This window comes from Pseudochaenichthys georgianus, chromosome 11 (genome assembly GCF_902827115.2).
Source record: "Pseudochaenichthys georgianus chromosome 11, fPseGeo1.2, whole genome shotgun sequence".
NCBI lineage: Eukaryota > Metazoa > Chordata > Actinopteri > Perciformes > Channichthyidae > Pseudochaenichthys > Pseudochaenichthys georgianus.
In genome coordinates, this window is record NC_047513.1 from 5358311 (window position 1) to 5382566 (window position 24256).

The window sequence follows — 24256 nt, forward strand, 5'->3', positions numbered from 1 at the left end:
TCCCTCATGCAGCATGCTTTCGGAACACACATCAGGCACTACCGCACTGCAGCCAACCCAGACAGTGGACCCAAACTATGTGCGTGCCTGGGAGCACTTGTTTTGCTTCCTTTGGACATGCTGGGGTGGGTGGGGTGTATGGGTTAGAGTATTGATTGTCTCCTTGTTGTGTGTTGGCTCATTGCTGCATTTGATTTATGTGTTTTCAGCCTCAGGATCTTTTTTTATTAGCAAACTTTCTATGAAGAGGAATTGCTTTGGCTATTTTGTATTTGAGAATGTGTATCTTCAATGTAAATGAATATGAAAGAAAACTGTGTGTTTGAGGACTGCAAACCAAAGAGAGCATGATGGAGGGATGGTAGTCTTATTATCCCGGGTGTTGCTACTCTCCATGATCTTGGAGGATTTCGCATATCCAGCTTCTCTGATTTGGGCAGCCATGTAGGGGGGAGGTACATTTGTAGAATATAGGATGGGGGGGTCGAGGCCATTGTGAGCCAGTATTTTGTCACCTTTTTGAAATTTAAAGATGATCAAAACCTTCAGGAAGTCTTTCTTTTTTTAACTTTGAAATACATATGTGTGTTTCTTACATTGCTTATTGATGAATAAAGTCAGGCTGGTGTTTTTTTTTTTTTTTACCTGTGGTCTTGTTATTGTCTCGTGAGTAAGTAAGGTACGGCTATTTTAAACAATTAATTAAACAATTAATTAAATGTACAGAACATTACAGTTTATTACATTTACAGAACCATATCGCCCCAACCCAGTTCCCAACACATTGACACACTGGCCTTTCTTTCAGCACACAAACTGACCTCATTAAGGATATTTGCCAGACCTAATCAATCCACATTGAAAAGATATTTGGTCAAAGCAACAATTTAAAACTACAGTGACACTATTTTTAAGCCTTCTGTGTGTGTGTGTGTGTGTGTGTGTGTGTGTGTGTGTGTGTGTGTGTGTGTGTGTGTGTGTGTGTGTGTGTGTGTGTGTGTGTGTGTGTGTGTGTGTGTGTGTGTGTGTGTGTGTGTGTGTGTGTGTGTGTGTGTGTGTGTCAATCTGCAAAGAAAAAGTTTGATAACATGGAAAGTTCAATATTCTGCTCTCTTTGTCCTCTTTTCCTTTCAGGGCAGTTACCCTGTGTGGGACGACTTCATCAGCAAGGCCAGCAAGCTCCAGTCCCAGCTCAGGTACTGGTGGACGTCACACAGAGCAAATTAAGGCATCATTTCCATCACTTTGACAAATCATGCGGCACGTTTGTAGTACACAACACTCAAAAGACACACATGTCAACAACAACTTCAGAAAACAAGACATGTCATAGCCCATGCAAACAGCTAGCTAATGCTAGCCGTGCCAGTGTTGCCAACTTTCTCCATCTAAATTCTACATTTTCAGACTCTCCTAACTTAAACAAATTCAAAAGTGGCACATTTTGCGACTTGTTTTAAAAGTATCTAGGAATATATTAAAAAAAAAGATTTTTTAATCCATTGCCATCCATGCAGTTCAAAGTAATCCTAGTGACCGGCTTGAGCGAATGTATGGCCTCATCTGCAAACTTCTAGCAACTCTTCGAGCTTATTTAATTGGGTTTTCAACGCTGGTAAAGGCAATATCTTTCAATTGAATGATAATCTAACCATTATCTAAAATATAATCTCATAAAATCATTTTATCTAATGAAATATTGTCAAAGTTAATGTAAATTAATCTCATTTTGTACATATTTATAAGGGCAGCTAATGTTGGGCGTGATGCCGTTAAGGAGTCTTATTTAGCCACTTGTTAGCAGCTGCCGGTTTGAGGACCTTTAAAGCTTCAGACGTCACTATGGGGTTTTTACTTCTTAGAACAGAACGTGAACATCTCGTAAGCTTCAATAAACCACAAACCTTATTTTGCTCATCAAACTAAAACCCATTCGAAAGCAATTGACTTTGAGACGAGGGAGCCAGTAAATACTAACTAATTTATAGGATTGGGACTCATTTATGCTTTTGCAAAATGCAAGTGTGTGTGCACAGATGGTACACACAAGCACACGCGTGTAAGAGGCTGTTTAACGTAAGCTCATGAAAACCCAATCGGTCTTCTTCATTTAGTGTTCAAATGTCATGCTCACCTCTCACACACACACACACACACACACACACACACACACACACACACACACACACACACACACACACACACACACACACACACACACACACACACAACTCAATTAACCTTCCGTGGCTGGCAGAGATTAATGGTGCCACTATAAAGTCATTATCAGTGAGAGGGATCAGCAGCAGCCTCCAGAGATTCTGCACGGGGTCAGAGGTCAGCAGGGGTCACAGCTGTTTACCAACACTGACTGCATCACTCCTCCTCTTCCTCATCAGAGTCCTGTTAAATACTACACATCATCTGCCATTACATAGAGCACACATTCAGATTGACTTTCCATTTCCCTTTTAGAGCAAGATCAAGGTACACTGCAAGATATATTTACGTGTTGAAGTATGTCCTTGTGCAAATCAAAATAGACATTTTATGCAATGGGACTAATGTCTTCTCATATGTCCCTTAGAAAACAGGACGTGATGCAAAAAAACATTTGGTTTAACTGATGAAAAAAGATAAACGACATGCAAATGATATTAAACACGGGATTACCAGCAGTTAAATGTTTAAAGTAACATACTTTAGTGATCTGTATTTTCATGATTTTGCCCATCAGGCAAGTGCAAGAACTAACTAACTATTTGATGGCAGCTACTGTTAGCAACAGTTAGTGGTTAGCAACAAGTGGCAATATACTACTCATTTTCCAGTATGTCCCATATCAGATTTTAAAATCTAACATTTTTGTATTTATTAATGCATTAACGTCAATGTTGCACATGATAAAGGTGGAGATTATTTGTATTACTTGATATACTGCTGTGTAGCTTAACCTATAGTAATACATAATGATGTATTAGTTGATTCATTTTCTATATTATAAATGTATACCTGCAAAGTAGTGGAGAAAATATGCAGTAAAGTATAAAGTAGTACAATGGGAAAATACTCTAGTAAAGTACTTAAAATGTATTTAAATACAGTACTTTATTAAATGTACTTGTAACATTCCACCACTACTTGCGGGAGACTGTACATGCCACCAAGGTTAAATAGTGAAGGAACAGGCGTTAGCAAAGTGAGAGTGTACAGAGACACAGTTCTATTCTCCCTATCACAAGTCAGTGTAGCACTTTGGGCTAACTGAGTACCCACAGCTGTTGTGTACACAAAATGTAGCTCTAATATTGTGCTCTCCCTGAATTGTACACACTAGATGAACCCAAATTAGAATTGTATCAAATGTTCTATGACAGAGAACCTGAATTTAAAATGATGTATCAAAGGATATCTCCTTATCCTAACCTTCCTTTGCTGCGTTTCCCAGGACGACGGTTGTCGCGGTAGCAGCCTTCCTGGATGCCTTTCAGAAGGTGGCCGACCTGGCCACCAACAGCCGAGGTAAGGAAGAAACATCTCCGTCTGTCTGTGTTTGTGTGGAAGTCTCTGATTGGGAGCATTCTTCTTTTGTGTTTTCTGAAAGCTCATTGAGTTTCTTACCATCCGAAATGGAAACTGTTGGGGATGAATCACAATAACTGGTCAGTAGTTGTACTTTATTGATTGGCTGCTGGATGTCTCAATCAAAGGATTTTACATTGGATTTTTTTATATACTTTTGTATGTCATTTTCTCTCGCCTGGTTTTAGTGATGGAATTGAACCATACTGACTTAAGGGTATAACAAATATAATGCATTTGGTGAAGTTATAACAAAGAAGATTGAAGATAAAAGCAACACCTAACACTGCTCTTAATACTCCTACAAATCTGAGACTACATTTCATTGTGTGTGCAGAGTTTCATAAATCTACATTTTTCTGGCAGTTTAAAAGGAATCCATTTGAATTCTCACCTGCGCTCATGTGGCACTGGCATGCAGACCGAGACAAATTCAAAAGATTTGAGTAATATCACCTAATGATCTAAATTAAAAAAAGTCCTACTAATGCTGCATAATATCCAAAAGACCATGTTGTTGAGTACTTTTATATATTTATTGAGTAAAGAAGAGAAGAAACAATACAATATTGACCTATTTGATCACTATGTTTTGTGATGTCTAGAGATGATAAGGAAACTATTCGATACAATGAAACGATATCATTTTTTTAAGACCGTTTCTTTGGGGAACCAGCTGTCAACAGGACAAGAGCGAAAAAGGCTGTTTCTCTGACTTTCTTTGGGTTTTGGTCGGACATGTAAAGTCTTTGAGCAGCTGAGAGGGACATCTCTATATCTTTTCTGACATTTAATAGACCAAACGATATTTCCGTGAATCGAAAAAGAAAAATGTCACATTCATTTATGACGACTTTTTCTTCATGCTTTGTGGTCGTCAGCCACAGGACGACTCGGTGATCAGTCCTGTTGTTGTGGAGACGCAGTCTGCACGTTTTCCATTGATTTGTACTTTTCCATTATCGACAAATGGTCAGAGGTGGCTGTCTTCCCCAGCGCTGGACTGGAACATCAATAGAGGTCGCTTCCTGGATTGATTAGAGGAGGCAGGAAGACTTGATGGACAGTTTAGTGTGTGTGCGCACGGCCGCACGCGATGGGATGTAGGCCAGCTTCCTGTCGAGGCAGCTCGCAGTCAAATGACAACATCAGCCGAGGAAACGATCAGTCAAAGCCTCTGTGATTCTGGGTCACAGTCGCTCTGTAATTGACTTGGTGTGTGTGTGTGTGTGTGTGTGTGTGTGTGTGTGTGTGTGTGCGTGCGTGCGTGCGTGCGTGTGTGTATGGCGGGGGGGGGGGGTAACAATAGCAAATTGTGTAGAATTATTGGTTCCTTTCTGCCACGGTTTGGACAATTACAGTTGTTGGAACCACCCCCACTGTCCCTACACCCTCCTCCACTGAGCTCCTCACCTACCTGCTTTGCCTGATGTGCGTCATACTGTATCATATTATATCAGGTATACTGCAGACTTCTACTGTATTAAACCACATCATCTACAGTACGTCTTGCCTATCCTAAACATGAGCATAACAAGTGTCATTATGCTGTAATCCTTATGAGCAGATGTGGTGTTGCAAGGTTGCTTACAGTATTTGCAGAAAACAAACAATGTATAGGTAACCCTTTTTGCTGATTCCCACCATCGTAGATTTTGACATTTTCTTCAGCTGTATTACACTGCATGTAACACTCCCTTTTGTATTGATGGGATTTTGACATCAATATATTAAATACCTTGTGGTTGTTTATTCATACCCTTCACCCCTTAGTCCTATTTTTTTTTTTAACCAAGTTTCACAAACTCTTGCTCATGAATTAGTAGGCACTTGAAGATATGGGAGATATATACAGTAAGTGTTCCCGTCCTAAGAGATCAGAAAGAAAAATTACTTTACAATTCAGACTTTTCTCTACAACTGTACTTCTCATACTGTAGCTCCCCGCAGGCGAGTGGCGACAGACTTCACGTTTGTCGATTGTTTGTACGTCAGTCCCATTCATGTAAACACAATATCAGGAACGCCTTGAAAGGTCCAGATCGACTCAAGGATAAACTCATTATACGTTGGTGGTTAAAGGTCCCTGTGACTTCACAAAACACTTTATTTATTTTTGTTCTTTGTTTACCACTAGTTATGACTATTTACACAAATGTAAAACAAGAAATAGGGTACACGATGAGGTGAAGACATTTTGGAAAGACATGCATGCAAACTACAACTTCACTGGCAGACGTATTTAGCCTCGAGGCCGTTACCCTAGTTTAATAATGACGTGCAGAGAGTTTCTGTGTAGACATTTCTATACTTAACCTGTTAAGCCCTGAGCCCGTTTGTCAGGTCTCGAAAATGACATGCCCAGTACAAATGACCATATCTTCACTTCTAAAAGGGGTACATTAATAATCTTTTTTCTCAAAGTAATGATAAACCTGTGAGTTGGATGTAGAGCAGTCAGAATCAATATAGATGTTTTTATTTATTGAACATAGTGAAAAAATTATAGTTTCCGTCCAAAAAAAACCATCACTTATAGTGAAAACCACCTACTGTAACTATAAACTATAACATATAATAAGTACCCTGTATCAAGATTGATGCAAAAAAAGTGCCATTTGACCTTTTTAGAGAGATTTAGAAAAAAGAACCACCTCTGGGGTTATTTGGGTGGATTTGCCGTTTCTCTGGAACCCATTGGTCAATGTTGGTGATTGACACCTCCTTTGAACCGTTAGAGCCAATAGAATCGAGGGGAAGTTCCTAAATCCACCTACACGTTACCATTGAGGAGTGAGAGTGATGCGCACGCAGTTTTCCCAAACCGAAAGCTACGTTACACTCTGAAAACTGAAATCTGAAAACTGAAAACTAGGCTTATTGATCCTAAATATGATGATGGATTATCAGTAATCATTTCAAAGGGACACGGAGACATTGGATTAACCTTCAGCAGCGTTTTTATTCGTTTTAATGCCATTGAACACAACTTTTGATCAGAAAACAACAAAGGTAAGACGTATTTGCCATTTTGGTAAAGTGGAGTTGTGTGTTGTCTTTGCTGGCGGGGCACCGGGCTTAGAGTCACAGGCCTACAAAGTGAGAATAGAACCCAACGTTTTTTAGGTACATATTAACATCATTCTCCTACAGTAGGAGTTGGCACGTAGTCTGTCAACAGATTTCTCATCATTGGGAACATCATATAGCACATAAAACAACATGGTGTCTTCAGCTTTTATCTGGTTTGGCCTGCAGACGAGCAGTCAATTCTGACAGATGTGTTGAATTATTGAGTAGTAGGTCATTCCTACCAGTATACCAACCCAGTCTGCTCAATTTCTCATACACTGCATTTCTTATGGGATGGTGAAACATCAGATGATAGAGGGGTGGTGGAGGGGGGATGGAAAGTGAGAAACGGATGGACCTGGTGTTGGAGAGGCCAAAACCGATAAAATGACAGATTAGAAGGAGTTTGAATCCAACCCAAAGAGATGGTGTGCAGTAGAGGAATGGGAGAGGAGGAAGAGAGCAGGTAGAGGGGAAAGAGAGAGGGCAGATGGCGATGGGGAGAGGAGAGGAGAGGATGGAAAGAGATGGATGGAGAGGGGAAGGGGGAGGGAGGCTGTTGGCTGTCATGTCCAGCCGGCTGCTGCTGGTGCTCATGGCAACAAGATGGAAATCACTGCAGGATTGAGTCAGAGCAACAGAAGCGATACTATCTTATCGCTTATTTCATCTCCTCTAAATTCTCCAATGGAGGCCGGAGCCCTGATACTAATGATGGACACTTTGTCATTCATTTGATCTGTCTGGGATTAAACCATTCATCAGCCGGGCAGAGAAATAATCGATTGGAATGGTGATGCAGGCATCCCTAACCAAGACCTGCATTGGTGAAAACATGTTGTCTTTTGAATGATTTAGACACAATAACAAAGTTGGTTTTTAAACAATTTGTTGTGTTTTTTTTCTTTTTCCAAGAGCATCTGTCACAATCCTTCATTTACAGTCTAGTAAACAGAGCAACCAGTTGTCTTTTTACTGGGTTTTATACTAATCCTGAATTTCCACCCTTATAATAGTCTGTTAGAACAGTGGTTCCCAACCTGGGGGGCGAATCCTGAGTCCAATCCTGAGTCCAATAACCATCAAAGTCACTCCAATAGAGCTCCTTAATTACGCTTTCATCCTCCTTTAAAGGGATAGTGGAAATCCGCGAATTTTGGGTTTAACTTATGTATTTTTATTAAAAATAAGCATAATAAACAATTTTTTTTAATTTCATGCGCCTAGTTTCATTTTATTTTTAATTTGACTGCTCCCGACCACGCCCTCTCAATGAAACAAAATACTTCGGGAATCGTCGGGAATTTTCGGGTGATGACGAAAACAAAGGACAATGGCGGACATTCAATAGAATTTTCATGTGAATAGCCGACCTTTATTATGGTGAATAGATGTGTTTTGTATGGCTGTAGTGCGACAGCAAATGCAGAGAATGGCGTTTCGACGCATGCGGGGTGAGTGGGTGAAATTTGTTCAGATAACACGGGCAAACTTCACGGAGCCAAAGCTGACGAGTACTTCGGCAGTCGTGTGCTCCCGTCATTTTACTGACGATTGTTTCGAGATTCCTCTGTCTCTAGCTCAAATTGAAAGTGGAATACATAAGAAGTGAGTATTTTATTATGTTTTCTGGCTGATTTAATGCATCATTAGCCTGTACCATTGTGTATAACGCCATTTATCGAATAGGCGACCGGAGGCCTCGTCATCCGATAATCCGGTACACAGTGTCGAATGTGTACACTACAGTCATCATATAGACATGATAGACTAACAGTACTGTGAGTACAGCCTACACTTGACAGGCAGCCTGGCTAGCCTAGGATTAGGACCATACTACGTCAAAAGACCGATTGGCTCTAGCTGTATATCATGCTAGTATACAATTCATTTCAATATATTCATGTAATTAATGCCCATAAGGCTGTTACATATACAATAATAAATGTGACAAGATAATTTATGTGAACCTGACCCTGGTATGTTATGAAATGTACCCTACATGCAGTCATCCTCGGGCATAGCCATAGGCCTACAGTGCATGCATGCCAACTTTTGCAATATATAATATAGCGCCTAGCGTGAGCTATGCTTAGGGACCTACCAGTCAAGATTATTTGTGCGTAGGGGTGCATCATCTGGTGCCTGGTCCTGGTCATCCTCGCCATTGCCCATGCCGTGAACTACCTCCATCACCTCGGGCTCGGGCTCGAACAAATAAGGACGTAATGGTCCATCGTCTGGCTCAATATTCTCACCATCGTCGCTTATTGAACCGGATTCAGATTCAGTTCCTAAAACTACATTTTCGTAGGAAAGCCGAGACGATGTTTCTGACTCGCTATCATCACTGGATACCTCGTACAATCCTTCTTCTTTGTCTGGTATATTTGCCCTTCCACGTTCCTTCTGCATAGACGCCATGGTTTGTTATCGTTTCGTCTTCCTGAGTTTTCCTCACTTCCGGTTTGGCTGAATCGATAATTTCGTTTCTCAAAAAGTTCGGGGAAGCTGCAATAAAGTGCTTCTAACATGCGTAAGGCAATTATTATATTTTTTGGGTTTGTTGGGAACCACTGGGTTAGAAGAAAAGTTAGACCACAAACTCCAGTCATATTCTCCTTTTGTCCAACAAACAACATCAGAAAACCAAAGAAGACATTTGTTTCACTTGGGTTGGCAATATATTGATAATATGTGGATATCCTGATGTGAGACTAGATATCCAGTTACATTTTGGATATCGTCATTTTGCAAAAAGGATATTTTTCTGGTTCTAAATGCTGATTTACATTTGTATTGATGACATTTACTGAAATGACCGGACTGTTATAGCTATCATTTACCTTTATTCACTTGGTCAAATTTACATTTACAAAAATTGTCACTGTAAAAATATTTGCTGTAAATATATTGCCAAGCGTACTTTAAACACAAATCAAGAATAATGATTTTGCAAAAACACTTTTTGACATACTACAGGAATATACTTGTTGAGATGTATTTGGAAGAATCAAACATGTTTTCTTAAGTAGAGGATTCCTACCTTATCAAATCCAACACACAGAGAGAAGCAGCACAAACACTATGGAGATGAGATGCAGAGATCCTCCTCTCTCTACCTGTTAGTGTGTGTCGGTCGGTGGGTCCATGGTTACTATAGCAACCTGCTGCCGAGGAGGGTAACGTCTGTAAAGGGCCGATGAACACCGTCCCTTTAGCAGAGACCACGTCAACATGTCAACACCTGGTAACTGGGTCGGACAGAGTGGGGGTGGCGGTGGATGAGAGGTGAGGGTGAGGAGAAGGGAGGAGAGGAACAGGACAGATTGGAAGATGTACAAGGAGGTTAGACAATATAAGATTTATTTTATCAAACTTAATCTCTAACAAAAATGTATATTTCTAATAAAATCTTCAGTCATATTTCAAGCAAAAATGCATAACTTATACCTCTCAAATAGGAGTGCTTTGTGTTATAAATGCAAGGTTTAATTCCTAGGTCCTTCTGTCCACATGTTGAAGCATTCCAAATGACTGAACCCCAAACATCGTTTGTAAAGCTTGTGGAGACCATGACTTCCAGATGGGAGTGGAAACTGTTTTCTGCGCCTTAATCCATCTGCTCATCTAACCGCAGATAATAAAGTGGACCCTTAATATCCCTGGGTTAGTGAAACACTATCAGAGCTTCCGTATCCCATTGGCAGCCAAACAACCGGCAGTAAAAACTGTAGTAGCTTCTCAGCCACCAAAGGCTGTAAAGGCCAGATGTTGTTTTCAGGGTAAAACATTCCCACCATGAAGCCGAGCTGCAGCATATGGAGCGGAGACGTAGCTGCAGGATAAGCCCCCCCGCCGGTCCTGTTCAGATGCAAACTGAAGCACCTGAACTGACGTCTAGCATTTAAGCATCCAAAGCAACAGCTTCATGCTGTATTATTTACAACCATAACTCATTTAAACCTTTATTTTGATGTGATGGTTAAAAATCTCTCTCCAACATCATTAGAATGTGTGTGCTGCTGTAACCGCTTCTGTTCTGTTGGATCTAGTCTGTTTATTGTTCCTGAAACAGACTTAACTTAGGAGAACACCCTTGTCCTAAATATCCTTTTATGCTTTAACATTGACATATTTTCACTCGAGTTAAGTGCCCTAGACCAAACCAAAGACATGCAGCCAGAATGTAGCATATTCCACATGCAGTGTTCCCTGGGACATGTTGTTTCTGTCCAGAGTTGGGTTTTACCTTTTTAAGTGAGCGAGAAGTTTCTCAGCAAGGTTGCTCATCGTTTGTGCAGATTTCCTAACTTTATTTGGTCTACTTTAAGTCGGGGAAATATAAACAAGGATGATTGCAAATATTCTCATCCTGTGTGGGAGAGGAAGTGACTCAGCGTTTACCAGGTGTTGTTTACAATGCAAGGTAAAAAACTGACTGTAGTGGAGTGAATCCCTGTGGGGGGGGGGGGGGTGGTGTGTGTGTGTGTGTGTGTGTGTGTGTGTGTGTGTGTACGCGCGCCCTCAGCAGCTCACAGATGGCCTCCTTTGGCAGCTTGTCGTTTAGTGATATCATCTCAGTCGCAGGTGAGTGATGTCATACCTGCAGTGTCCACACATGGCAGCATTTTCAGAAAAACATCAAGGTCAGATAGAGGCTCCACACATAAACTTTCCCCTCAAAAATAAACACACTGACATTTTAAGCCAACCAGAGGCCTGTACTACGAAGCCGGTTCAACCTAACCTGGATATGTTTGAGTTAGCCGGTTGGCCTAATCCAAAACATACGCGCTCTCGCTAAGCGGTCCTACAACGCTGGCTATCAACTCGTTCGCTCAAGCCAGCCGTGTCCTATCTAGTTAGGTGCGCGTTCACATGAAAGGGGTGGTATTTGGAGCATTCGACCAATCACAAACATGGAGAAGCGCACTGACAGCGCAGCGTCATACTTCCTGAATGAAAAGTGAACTTTAATACTAGTCAAAAATGAAGAAGTTAAACTTTAAACATCCATGACTTAAACACTTGATCAGGATCAAAGCCACAGAGCTGCACCTGCAAGGTGAACACAGCTGGGAACAGAACAAGTGTTTGAATGCGTACATTAACAGGTTTATGATATCACTGCCCCGTCTAAAACACGATCTGACTTCAATTACATTTGTCTCGAGTGTTTCGTCAACTTAATGTGTTGCTTAAAATAATACTTCTGCATACAGTATGTGACACTGTGAGTGTTGCACGGCCAGATACGGCTCAGCTGACTCAGATAAGGAGATATATGATACATTATGATGTGATATGATGTGATATGAATGATGGGACACATCGAGGTCTGCACTCAGTGCCGCAGACTGTACTTAATGTTACTTTGATCCGGTTACTATGTTGTGGCCAGAGGTTGCGCTAGACTTTTTCGCTGCCCGTCATTTTGACGGACAGGATCGCAACATTTCCGTCAAAATCATAGGTCAAAATCCATTATCACCCGTCGGCCTGTACACAACTCTGCCGCGGGGCGGAGAGAGCACGCTCGTGAACTGTCAACGCCGTGTTGTGCATGCCCACAGCACCTCGCGAGAGCGCGCACAGCGTAAAGCAAATACTTGTGTTGATCTGTTCGGCAAAGTTAGGTTTGGAAACGATATAATTTCCTTTCGGGCGGGCATGCATAACACAGCATAATAACGGAGCCCCGCTGCGAGGATACTTTGGCGCTGTTCTGAGTTTGTACTAATCTGTCAAAATGACGGACGGCTTTCAGATTTTTCCGTCATTGTTAAAAAAGTTCCGTCATAGACGGAAAATATTCAGTTAATGCGACCTCTGGTTGTGGCAGATATTCAAGTAAGCTTTGTTAACGCTAATGTTCTAATAGTCAGATTGCTCTGAAGACGGGAGGTGATATTCTATTAATGTTCACGTTCACACAGTCGGTGATTTTTGCCGGCCGTCTTTCCTGCAACGGCAGCTTTTCTGTATTTCCTTTCTCCTGTAATATGACTTGATCGCTTTAAACTCTGCACACTGAGCTCTGATTGGTCAGCAGGCGGTGCTTTCACTGAGTTGAGCTTTTAGCCGGCAACCTAACCTGCTCCGGAGCAGGTTAGCCGCTCAGCATAAGTTACCATGGAGATCTAGCCTGCTAAAAAGAGCACCAGCGTCGAGTTAGCCCGCTAAGCAAAAATCCTGCTTCGTAGTACAGGCCTCTGGTCTCACCAAAACACTCAAAATGAACACGACTCCTGAACTCCGCATTACGTGGTGGAGACACGAAATCTATGGAAATGACGTGTCGGCACCACGGAAACAACCCCAATGTAAAGTGAATGAGGATCCTTTTTCCTGGTGGACACACACAAAAATCTACTTTATTATGGAGGTTATTCCCCATCTTTATTCAAGAGTGTGTTCTTTCAATTTGAGTGCATAATTCATTGACTTCACGTTCAGATTTTGTATTTCTTTCCTGTCCTTGCGCTTAGATTTGCTCTGCTTCTGCTCAAACTGTACGCTTGCACTCAGATATATTGCTGCTTGCACAGATTTCCTGTTTTCCCGTTTAGAACCCTCTCCTCGCACTCAGGCTGCTTCTGTGCGCTGACCGCGCTCGTCAAATGTCTGCTCTCAGATTTCTGCTCTGCGCTTGGATTCTTTCTGTGCAAAATCCATTTCAAAATCCCTCAACCACAAAGGCTGGCATGATATCGGATACATAAAAAGTTACCAAATCAATGCGACCATTTGAACATGACTGTACTTGTTTTTATGTCCCAGGTACTGTCAGGGCTTGAGGTAATGGCATCCAATTGTTAAAGGTCCCGTGTCATGGTCATTTCTACTGATCATAATTCCATTGTTGAGCTCTACTAGAATAGATTTATACTTTGAAATGTTCCAAACTCACATTGGTTTCTCACACAGCATCTCTGTATAGTCTGTGTATTCACTCTCTGTCCTACACGGCTTGTTGTAGCTCCTGCCCCTGCTTTGTGGTTTTATTGGATACATTTACACAACATGTCATCGGAGCTAGTAGTCTTGTCAGGACATTATCGGGCTGATATTGTGTCAATAGTTCAGGCAACGCCAAGTTTCTGCCTCCACTGGTCGGGTGATATTAAGATTTATTGGACAAGTATAATTCTTCCGCCGATTCCACGATGGCGCCAGCCGAGGGTTCTGGGAGATCTGTGGCATAGCTTAACTCTTACAGGGTCTTATGTAAACAACATGGTTGACACATACGAGATGAAGAGAAGACCACTCGGTCCTCTCAGAGTCTTTGTACATCTGAAAATAGATGTCACACCATCATCACCTCTTTTAGTTTTTACCTCCTGCATTTTCATGATGCTTTTCATCTTTGCTATATTGTCTCATCTTAGAAATGTTCCTGCCCTCACCTCCCTGCATACCATTCACACGCTCGCTATGTGCCCGCATGCTTCAGGGTCCAGTGGGAAACTTTAGCTCTCTGTCAGTTGCTGCTTTACTTAAAACCATCTCACATTTCCTCTGAGATTCACACTGAGCTCTTTACCGAACATCAGGAGCTGTGAGGATGTTTGACATGTTTTTGCATGGAGCTCATCTTCATATCGTAAATAGGAAATGTTTTTATAGACACAAAGAGAAAAAAAGATTAGATAAAAAACTAGTATCTTATATGTGTCACAAACAACAGCTGGAAAGAAGTGAAGAATAGCAGATGCTCAGAAAAAAAGAAAATACTCTTTACTCTTCATTTAGATCAAATTAATGCTTAACTTGATATTTGTGATTTTTTTAGAAAAAAAGTATTGAAACGTTAAGCATGTAGATGCAGATCCTTCTCAATTCCCTCTACATTACAAAACATAATTTCTAAAATATTAATATTTGGGAAATACATATATTTTAACACAAATCAAACCCAATGGTTCTCTCTCATACTCTGTGTGACATGCCAACAGTTTCCAGCGGTGTGAGGCAAATCGGTGGTGGAAAGTGAATATCTCTTTGCATTCAATTCATATGATTCATTTTACAGTTCAGTGGTTACACAGCAGATCAAAGGGGGCAGAATGCTCTCAGAGAACAGGATGGTGTTGTACCTGGATCAGACTTGAATCAGCAGACATAAACATGTGCTGATGTCAGAGACGTGTGCTGGCCTGGAGTTTCTGTACAACTAAGCTCTGTGATCTTCTGCTCCTCGTCCCACCAGCTGAGCACACATCTCACATATCCTGCGCTCTGAGGTTTCTGCAGCGCCGAGGTCAAACATTCACAAACACAGGTCATGACATGTATCCACTTATAACAGGGATTACTATTTTTAAATACTACACTTGCTGCTAGCTTGTCTGCTGACTGTGGGGTTCTTTAAATGAAATTCAGAAGGCTCAGATAATCTACCTTTGAATTGTTGAAGTCCTTTTGAGATTCAAGGCACTCTTTTGTGAATAAGGGCCCATTTGTAGAAAGTCTAACATCTCTGCGAGACCGAGTCCAAAGAGACTGGAGACCAAGAGTTCAAGAAAGCATGAAACCTGACTAAGACCAATGCAAAGAAACACAAAGAATCAATATGCTTCATATTGTAGTGAATGTAGTTTGGAGTGATGGTGAACCGTGATACTCAGCCTTGGCAGCCCTTTGGCTTTACAAACAGCAAACTAAATTGAGCTAAATGCTAAACTTAGAATTATGTTGGACATGAAACATTACTCAACTGGAATGGCATTTGTAGAGTGCAGAACTCTGCGAAGGCCAATGATGCATTTAAATTCTACTTGAATGATTCCATATCCTAAGTTGGGAAGTCTTCGAGCGTTAAAGTGGACCTATCATGCTATATTTGAAAAATATATTGTAGGGCCATACCTATATATAAAACATTTCTGTGAAGTTTTTTTTTCAAAATACCAACCAGATCTCCCATTGTAGCCATGCCTCTTACTGCTCAAACCCCTCTTTTGCAGCCCTGTTAGAGAAACGCAGATTTTGGGTCCTTAGCTTGAAAAAAAAGAAAGAAGAGGAACCGGAGATAAAGTTAAATTCGGTTGTAATAAAACGCCATCCTGTTTAAACCACGTCAAGGATTATTTCTGAAACAGTATGGAGCTCAAATGCCTTTTCTCTTGCAGGTTTATCACAAGGTGAGTTCCTTTTTTATGTCCTGCTTTTTAAACATATGTGCTCTACAGTACAGGTTAGCTCTGAGTATTAGCGAGGCGTGCTAATGTAAACAAAGATGAAATTACATCCAAAACACGTCAGGCATTGTTTCTGATAGCAATTTTCTGTGGGTCTGCCGGCGATTTCACGTCAGATCGGATGGACACGTCACAGCGGATGGAAATCTGGATCAGCTCCGTTGTAGCCCCGTTTTTAGAGAGTTGGGAACGGAGGAAAAGAGAGAGGGCAGGGCCGTATCCACCATCGAGTTCAACGAGCTCCGGACCTCGGTAATTTTTTCCGAGCTGTGTATACTGTATAACTAAACTTGTGACATAACTGCACTAAAAGGGATTCTTTGTAGAACTTCCACTTACTGACGATGGGGGCGCTGCATAACTACGTAGCCTCTGTTAAAGCAAACAGAAGAAGACGACATGTATCAACAAACCACCGCAGCCCGGACTTGTATCGGAGCAGCGGAGGAGTGATGAAGTATCTAGAGATCTGAGTCCAGCGGGCTGCTTGTGTTCCTGTTCATCAGGACATCATATGACCAGCAGATCCTGTGTGAACGCTCTACGTTAGTCAGTGGACGTCCGACAACATGCACACTAACTTATATTGCAGCTATAGGCTATACTTTGGTTTAAATTGTGCGAATAAACTAGCTAGAGAGCTACAGTTAATTACATTCATCCAATGTCAGAAGGATTACCTTTTAACAAACGTTTTAATGGTTTTCTTTCATTTCAATTTGAGTAAAACATTGAAGATTTAACATTGTATTGTTTTCTTTTTACACTGACTCAGATATAATGAAAAGACTAATCAAATCAAGTTTTATTTATATAGCACATTTATAAACGATTTCTGGTCGAGCCAAAGTGCTGTACATATAATACAAATATTCTACAGTAGAGACACTTTACAGCAAATACAACAGCACAGATTGTTCAGAATATCAGTATGAGAAAAACGACACCCTCTATCCTTAGACCCTGACTACGTCAGTCGAAGCTCAGCTTTGGTAAGGAAGAGACGGGACAGGCAGAGAGAGAGAGAGAGAGAGAGAGAGAGAGAGAGAGAGAGAGAGAGAGAGAGAGAGAGAGAGAGAGAGAGAGAGAGAGAGAGAGAGAGAGAAAGTGATGGAAGTCAGGGAAGAACTGCAGGTACAGTCACACAAAAGAATGTAGGCTTAATAACCCCATCTATCTATCTATCTATAACTTAGTCTTCATTTACAATATAGATAATAGGCATACTTTTTAAACAACATACATCTATTGCAGTTATGATGTCATAATAACATACAATTGTATAAAACCACACACCTTGCTTACATCTTTGTTCTCTTTTGAGAATCAAACAAAACGGATAAAAAATAAATAATGCAAACGAACCAGTGAAATGAACTAAATGGCTGAATTGCTTTGAATTCACTGGCAGGAGCCACAAGTGAGGAGGAGCAAAAAGTGAACAACGAGGGAGAGATTGAACAAAGAGAAAGAGTAGAGGACAGAGAGAGTAGAGAACAGGAAGAAGACAGAGAGACTAAAGAAGATGGAAGAGAGGCTGCAGGTTATGGAAAGGAGAGAGACATGGAAAATGAATGGTATATTGTATACCCCCGAACCCCCCTAGCACATTTGGACCTCGGTATTTAGGAAATCCTGGATACGGCCCTGAGAGAGGGTTGTATTTTCTGACGCTGCGTGAGTTCCGCGACGCACCGGGGACACGTGTGTGTATAAAAGACATCACAAAGTGCATTTTGCATGATAGGTCGTAATGCAAAAGTGTCTTAAAATATGACCTGTAAATCCTCCACATGATTCAGATCCACTCCAAAAGGTAATAGATTATTTCTTGGTAAATGCCACACCCTTCCACAATGTTTTATGAAAGTGTGGCCGTAATCTTGCCGACAGACAGACTAACCCTGCCTAACAGACTAACCCTGCCTAACAGACTAACCCTGCCTAACAGACTAACCCTAACCCAGAACACAAAAAACACAAGTAATAGAAACCTTATATCTGTGCATAAAACGACATGTCTTTATTAGGGATACCTGGAAAACAATAGAACCTCCTGGTCCTGCAGGTCCACGTTGAACTAAAGACCTCAAAATGTTCTCAGGATCTTGAAAGAACTGTAAACTGTTGGCAGAGATGAACAGCATTTCCCCGTCAAAGTAAGCAACTACCTAATCATTGGTCTCTGCTGAAATCACAAATAAAACTGATCCTCAGGTAGTTTATTATTCAGACACCTGGTGTTTCTCTCACATTGTGTTTTATGTGAGAGCAAGGCTGAACTCGCTGCCAGCAGCAGTGTGTGGTCTTTAAGGGCCTCATTTTGGTATGGCATCGCCACGGCAACAGCAACAGCTGCCTGGTTTGACGTCACAGAGAATGTGATCCTGTGTTAGAAACACATGAACACATGTAGCATATGGAGTGAATGCAGACAACCATGTAGGCTTACTCTATATCCAATTAATGTAAATGAATAGAGCCAGAGCGAGCGGAGGATAACAACATGTACTGGGACAGTTAATCCACCAGAGCTACACCTGCTCAGCTGGGACAAACACTTTCATTCTCATCATCCGGTTAAACACTCTTTCGTCAGCTGCTTGAGGGTGTTACATATCCATCCCTTTAAGAACTGTAACTTTTGCATGCTGACGATTTAAAAGCAGCAAGATTGCAGGGAAAAAAAACATCCACGCCATGAATAATTTTTACAACGCCATGCAAGTACGGGGAGTAGAATAACTGTATATTTTGTGCACATTAAGTATTATTAGTAATTTATATAGGATAAGTGATTTGAAATGTTGTATTTTCAATAAAATACATTTAAGGATATATTTTTTTTAGTAGGTGTCGATAAGATGTGTCTTTATTTTAGGCATACTATAACATATAATGTCCTATCAAAATGTTATAAAGTTTGGTAACACTTGATATTAAGGTACACATTAACCATCAACTAGTTGTAAATTAAGATGCATATTAGCAGTATATTGGCTCTTTATTAGTCATTATAAAACACTTATTAATGCCTTATTCTACATGACCATATTCTACAAGTAATAAGCCATTAGTTGAGTTTTTCCTCAATGACCCTCTAATTAGTGCTTATTTATTGCAAGTTGTTGTACATGAGTTTGGGTCTTAATATGCTCTGCTCAATATGGGCCTAATAAGGCAGTAGTACCACAAGAATAGTAATTCTCACATAATAACACTTAACAAATATGATCTATTCTTATGTAACAAGACATGAAACCATGGGCGTAGGAAGCATCCTCAATGTGGGTGGGACAATTTGACAGGGGTTGTGGGCAGGTGGTGGACCTCACCTCCTCTAGGGGGGTCCGGGGGCATGCTCCCCCGGGAAGAAGATTTTTAAAATATTGAAGTTAAATGCATCAATCTGGTGCATTTTGAGATTAGGGACTAAGTCTATGGATACAACTCTCAACAATACCCATATGAAACGGAACTGTAAACAGATTTACTTTTTCTTTATGCATATTTTACAAATCACTCTCCTTTTAACCTGTATTTTTGTGTTACTGTCCTATAGTATGAGTTGGAATGATTTCATACCTGTTATTCTCTTGTTTTTTATAACTATAATGATCATATAAAAGCGTGCCTTGGAAATACTTGTTTACATAAATGATTACCAAACTGATTGAGACCCACTACTTAGGCCAGGGGTGCCCAACCAGTCGATCGCGATCGATTCCCAGTCGATCGCGAGATGTGTCTAAAAATAGAACAGCAATATTCTGTTTTATCGTTAATGTCCTATAACATAATCTTCCTGTGCCAGAATAATGCACTTGAACACATCAAAGCTTTGTGATTGGCCGGCGTGACCCCATGTGTCGGGGCGTGGCTGGTGAGCAGTGGGCACTAGTTAGCTGAAGTTGTCCGTAGGAGTGACAGTAGACAGTACACACAAGACGGGTGGCGCAGTGGTCTGTGCGTTTGATCATCAGGTCAAGGGGGCGTTGGGGAACTCCAGTTCGAAACCCGCTCCCGTCCCATGCGTCAGGCCGTTGTGTCCTTGGGCAAGACACTTCACCCGAATTTGCTCCTGTGGGTATTGTCCACAGTAGATGACCATTACATGTATGATCTGTATGTGTAATGTGTAATGTGTATTTGTAAAGCGCTTTGAGAGTCTTTGATAAAGCGCTATAATAAATATAAGGATTATTATTATAAGACCGCAATTATGGCAGAAGCAAAAAAAAACAAAATATATCATTTTCATTCCGAGTGGGAGGATGATTATTTTTTTGTTTATTCCAATTCAAAGTCCATCTGTCTCATCTGCAATGCGAGTGTGGCTTTACCGAAGAAGGGTAATTTAGAGCGTCATTTCAAAACGGTGCACAAACACTACGAGACGGATTTCCCTCCTAATTCTGCCCTACGCTCTTCTGTTTGTTGCGTGCATATGTAACAGAGTTAAACATGTGAATACATAATTATAAGTTTGTGAATGTTTAATTCATAATAAGTTGTGAATTTTAAGAGATGATATTGTTTCATTTAATATTTTAAGTTTTGTTTCCTGTGGGAACACCGTCCTGTTGCACGTCTTTTTTTTTACTTCCGGTATGTATTTTCCACCCTCCACGGACTGGCCATCTGTAGAATCTGGAGATCCACAGAACAGCCGGTCGTCAAGCTCGATTCGCTGACGGCCGTCACTGCCCTTAATTTTTTATGTTTTTAAAAATCATCATTGAAGTTGCACCGACAGAGGTCCACCGCTTCCCCACAGTGAGGCTCTCCCCCCAGTTGACAGTTCGCTAGAACCCCAGCCCCCCCCCTCTCTATTTGGACTGGTAGATCTCGGCAGACTGGCCTTTAACTTTAAAAGTAGCTCTTGGTTCAAAAAAATAATGACATGACCTCACCCGGGCCCGGCGCCACGAGGGGGCAAAAAGGGGCATTGCCCCCTCAGTTGTTCTTTGCCCCCTCACTTTGAGCATCATTCATCCATCAAAAAGTACAATAAATGTCACAATTATAAAATAACTTTAAATAATTAGTTTCCCCAATACTGGCAATATACGTTACTATGTTTGGATCAGATATGTGGGCAGGCAGTCAAGCAACGTGTAAAAAAGCCTCAACCCCAAGTGAGCTTGTAGTCTTAATGTTAGCGTGTGTGCTTGTAAACACAGTCGGATGGGTTACCAAAACGTCCTCGTTTTCCGGGCAAAGTCCCCGTTTTCGGTGGCCGGTACCCGGTTGAAAATCCCGAAGATGTTCCCGTTTTTGAATGTGCGTTAAAAATCATAGAGCAAGGTGAAATAATACGAAAAACAGTGTTGTGCTTTTTTGTAGCGTCAGCGTATTTCTTCTTCTACTTCTTCTTCTTCTGTGGTGGAGGTGTGTTTTTGAAGAGGGATTTTCACTTTTATTTCGTTTGTTTCTGTTTCAATCGTTTCTTTAACTGTATGATCTTTCGTGGGGATATTTGTACTCTTTGCAAGTACGGTTAATACTTTTTCGTGAGTGTTTTTCCGTGCCTCGTGGCGGGGATGGCGTCCTTCGGGGCGCCGCCGGTGTCTCTGAGACACAGAGTGCGTTTGATGGCTCAGGCCGCAAGCACAGTGGAGCAGGTGCTGCTGGCTGTGGGGGAGCAGGTCGGTCATGTAAACATCTCCTATGCTTCCCGCATGAACAAAGCGGTCGTGGTCTTTTTGAAAGACCAGAAATATGTGACGGAACTTATTGAGAGCGGATTAATGCTAAAGGAGGAATATATTCAAGTTTCGCCGTTGGCGACACCGTCCACGCGGATCACTGTGTCTGGCGTTCCTCCATTCATCCCGAATGAGGCGCTGGAACGGGAGCTGAAGCGTTTCGGTACGTTTGCCAGAAATCTCCGCACTGTTGCTCTGGGGTGTAAGGATGAAAAGCTAAAACATGTCAAATCTCTGCGGAGACAGGTGTTCATGTTTCTGAATTGTCCCACTCAGACACGAGATGTGTCTTTCCGGGTGAGGCACGAAGAGGGTTTTTATATGGTTTATGCAAGCTCAGGGAACGTACAGTGTTTTGAGTACGGGGAGTCGGGTCACAAACGTGTTGCATGTCCACAGAGACGGCACGCCGCTCCGCCGGGTGCAGCCGAGCCCGGGGCGGCCGGGCACGGGGCGGCTGAGCCAGCCGCTGGGGCGGCCGGGGCGGCCGGGGCCGCGGAGCCCGGTGTTGCGGGGGCTGCACCCGCCGGGGCCCCAGGGGCTGCGGATGAAGTAGGGATGAATATCGTGAGAGATGAAGCGGGGATTGTAGAGAGTGTGGTGAGTGTGAGATGATGTAGCGGGACAGGTGAGGACCGGGGCTGTGGGACAGGTGGAGGCTGTTGGCACGCAGCAGGAGCTGCCGTCTGGTTCTGGGAGGCAAAAAGAGCTTCAACAGGCTGCAGACATTAATGAGGTGACAGAGATGGACACAGACGGTGAGGGGGATTCTGACTGTGTTTCAGTTGCAGATAGTCTCTCTCAGAACGCAGAGATATATTCTTTGGAAGAGATTAATGTCTTTTTAGATTAGTCCTTTGGCAAGGCAGTGGAAGTGAGAGACTTTTTCCCTGACACTAACAAGTTTCTTCATACAGTGAGCACTCTTCAGAAAGTTGTAGGGTTAGACCTGCTGGATGAAAAGAGACGCTATCGTCTCAGGAAGCATGTGACTAATATGAGAAAAGTTCCGAAAGGAAGCAAAAAAGGGGGGGCACTGAAAAGGTCTAAATAATGTCAACATGATCATGCAACACTGGGTGTCTCCTCTCTGCTGTGTGTACTTGTCTGTTATTTTTCTCCATCTCCTTCCTCTGATGCAGCTTTAAGGGTTGCTTCTTTAAACATTAACGGGGGTAGAAGTGCACAGAAAAGAGCTTTAGTGCTGGAGGTCTTTAATCAGAACAAATGAGATGTGATATTTCTGCAGGAAACGCACAGTGATAGCCTGAATGAGACAGACTGGGAATGTGGTGGGGGGGTCAGTATGTACTCAGTCATGGCTCAAACCTCAGTGCTGGAGTAGCTGTTTCTTTCTCCCCCTCTCTAAATGTTAAGATTGTATCCAGCACAGAGATAGTGGCAGGTCGAGCCTTGATGGTGAAGGTGGAACTGTTAGAGTTATTTTTCACTTTTATTAATGTGTATGCACCCAATCAGGGCCCTGCACGTGTATCTGTGTTTCAGTTATTAAAAGATGAGTTGGACACTAGTGTACAGGGGGAGTGTGTTATACTGGGGGGGGGACTGGAACGCTTGCACTAATGTCACTTTAGACAGAATAGGACGGGAGCCGCATCCTCAGTCGTCCCTTTTACTGTCACAGGTGATGAGAGAGGCTGACTTAGTGGATGTGTGGAGGACGAAACACCCCTCTGTCAAACAATACACCTGGATGAGAATGCTAGATGGGGCGTCAGTGCAGCCAGGCTAGACAGATTTTACATGTCTGCTTCTTCTATTACTCGTGCAGTGAACTGTCACATCCAACCGGTTGGTTTCACAGACCATCAGCTAGTTTCTTTAGATTTGGTTTTATCCAACACAGAGAAGCCGAGATCCTTCTGGCAGTTTAATGTTAACATTTTACAAGATTAGATTTTTTGTGAGAATTTTAAATTCTTTTGGATCAACTGGAAATCAAAGAAAGAGTCTTTTCCCTCCCTGAGTCAGTGGTGGGAGGTAGGAAAGGCTCAGATTAGAGTGTTCTGCCAACAGTATACAGCCTACTCCACTGCAAACATTAGGAGAGCTATAGAGCAGTTAGAGAGGGAGATCAGAGAGTTAGAGAGTGTGTCTGCTCGGAATATAGAACAGTCCCTCCTAAAACAACAACAGCTTAACTGTTTTCTTCAGGAGAAGGCCAAGGGAGCCCTGATCAGAGCCCGTTTTACTTCCATGAGAGACATTGATGCACCAACCACCTTCTTCTTCAACCTGGAGAGGTCTGTGGGCCAAAGGAAGCAGATGGTATGTCTGCGTCTCCCTGATGGACAGGTAACCTCTGAGCCTGCTGAGATGAGGAGGCATGCAGTGTCCTTCTACACAGACCTGTTCGAAGCTGAAGGTTGTGACGTGGAAGCTGCTGATGAACTTCTTCAGGGTCTTCCACAGCTGAGTCCAGCCGAAAGTGACACCCTGGGCTCTGACATTACGCTGGAGGAACTGACCTCTGCGGTGACACAGATGGCCTCCGGCAAGGCTCCCGGCATAGACGTTTACCTGCAGACTTTTTTAAACATTTCTGGAGTATTCTGGGACATGACTTGCTAGAAGTGTTGATGGAGTCCTTTGGGACTCTTCCAGCTTCCTGTAGGCGTGCAGTGATTTCACTGTTGCCTAAGAAAGGAGACCTAACCCTGCTGAAGA

At 42.1% G+C, this 24256-nt stretch overlaps 1 protein-coding gene across 1 annotated transcript in view; it reads left to right on the top strand.

Moving 5' to 3' along the window:
* LOC117455073 (protein MTSS 1-like) overlaps positions 1-24256 on the top strand; it is a 92319-nt gene that overhangs the window by 18420 nt on the left and 49643 nt on the right. Inside the window, 2 exon segments of the mRNA XM_034094428.2 lie at positions 1135-1196; positions 3449-3522. Coding sequence (XP_033950319.1) covers positions 1135-1196; positions 3449-3522 — 136 coding nt within the window.